A 1,802-nucleotide genomic window follows, 5' to 3' on the forward strand; every position below is an offset into this window, starting at 1 on the left:
GAGGACAACATGAGGACAACATGGAGACAACATGAAGACAACATGGAGACAACATGGAGACAACATGGAGACAACATGAGGGCAACATGAGGACAACATGAGGACAACATGAGGACAACATGGAGACAACATGGAGACAACATGAGGACAACATGAGGACAACATGAGGACAACATGGAGACAACATGAAGACAACATGGAGACAACATGGAGACAACATGGAGACAACATGGAGACAACATGGAGACAACATGAGGACAACATGAGGACAACATGAAGATAACATGAGGGTTAAACATGGCAGCAGCTCTTACCCGTCGAACCGAACCGTGCCGGTTTGTTCCGTGTCCACCTTGTAGTGGTCCACGAGCAGTCGGACCACTTTGTCGTGTCCGTTCCGGGCCGCGATGATCAGCGGGGTGGACCTCTGCCCGGCCACCTGGGTCACGTAGTTCAGCAGGTACCGGACCTCCGCCTCGGAGTGGTTGTGCAGCAGCGCGGCCAGGGTCAGGACTCGGCCCTCGCTGGCTGCCTTGTACACGTACCCGGATAGAGACTCCATCTGCGCGCGACAGGGAGCCGGGACCACCGCTTTCTTCTTCGCAACTGGCGCCCGCAATGTCCACTCGTCCAAAGCGAGCCGCCTCCCATTAAAATGTCGAAACCAGCCCCACTGCACACATGAAAACTGTATTTTCTCCGTTATGGCCACAAAAGAAAAAGTTACGGATCCCTGTTAGGGGAGTTATACCCGTCAACTGCCCGAAACTGAGGCTCCAGTTGCGGGTTTCTGTCTCCGGGTGTGCCGGTGCAGAGCTAGCAGGTTAGCTTCAACTGTCCGAAACTGAGGCGCCAGTCGTGGGGTTCTCTCTCGGGACGTGTCGGTGTAGCCGGTTAGCTTGTGTGCTAACGGTTACGGTCTCGAGCTCGTCAACAAACCCCCGCTCTTAAACTTGTATTCTATTAAATTTAAATGATAGGTTGTTACCCATAAACTGTCCGAAACTGAGGCTCCAGTTCCGGGTTTCTGCCTCTTGACGTGTCGTGGTGGCCGGTAAGCTTCAACTGTCCGAAACTGAGGCTCGAGTTGTGGGGTTCCGTCTCCGGACGTGTCGGTGTAGCCGGTTAGCTTGTGTGCTAACGGTTACGGTCTCGAGCTCGTTAAAAAACGGCCGCTTTTAAACATGTAGATGATTAAATCTAACTGACAAGTTGTTACCCGGCAACTGTCCGAAACTGAGGCTCCACTTCTGAGTGTCTGCCTCCGGACGTGTCGATGTAGCCGGTAAGGTTCACCTGTCCGAAACTGAGGCTCGAGTTGTGGGGTTCCGTCTCCGGACGTGTCGGTGTAGCCGGTTAGCTTGTGTGCTAACAGTTACTGTCTCGAGCTCGTTAACAAACCGCCGCTTTTAAACATTAAGTTGATTAAATTTAACTGATAAGTTGTTAACGAGCGTAAAAACAATAATCCCCTTTCTGGTGTTTCTGTCTAAAAATCTCAAAAAGCGAAAAAGATGTCAAATACAAACAGAAGCACTTTCACCTTCTGCTACATGACGTTGGTGATGAAGCCGGAAGTTGCGGTTCGACTTAAAAATATGTCCGACTGGAACTTTCTCCAGCTGATATTTGTTCCACTACGGAGACTTCTTCTTGAAACAACAACAACAACAACAACCAAAACAACAACAACAGAACTTTATTGCCAATTAATGCAAAAATACAAAGCCAAAAAATATATAAAACAAATTTCAGCTAAATAAAAAGAAAAGAATAATGTTCATTTAAAAAAATAAAACAGT

At 48.6% G+C, this 1,802-nt stretch overlaps 1 protein-coding gene across 1 annotated transcript in view; it reads right to left on the reverse strand.

Annotated features, from left to right (window-relative positions):
- Nucleotides 1-1,601, reverse strand: part of fem1b (fem-1 homolog b) — a 7,796-nt gene extending 6,195 nt beyond the window's left edge. The window contains exon 1 of the mRNA XM_034880234.1: nucleotides 315-1,601. Within this exon, the coding sequence (XP_034736125.1) occupies nucleotides 315-562 (248 nt within the window). The 5' untranslated portion in view covers nucleotides 563-1,601. The remainder of the gene's footprint in view (nucleotides 1-314) is intronic.
- Between the last annotated feature and the right edge of the window lie 201 nt (nucleotides 1,602-1,802).

Source organism: Etheostoma cragini, chromosome 8, assembly GCF_013103735.1.
Source record: "Etheostoma cragini isolate CJK2018 chromosome 8, CSU_Ecrag_1.0, whole genome shotgun sequence".
Taxonomy (NCBI): Eukaryota; Metazoa; Chordata; class Actinopteri; order Perciformes; family Percidae; genus Etheostoma; species Etheostoma cragini.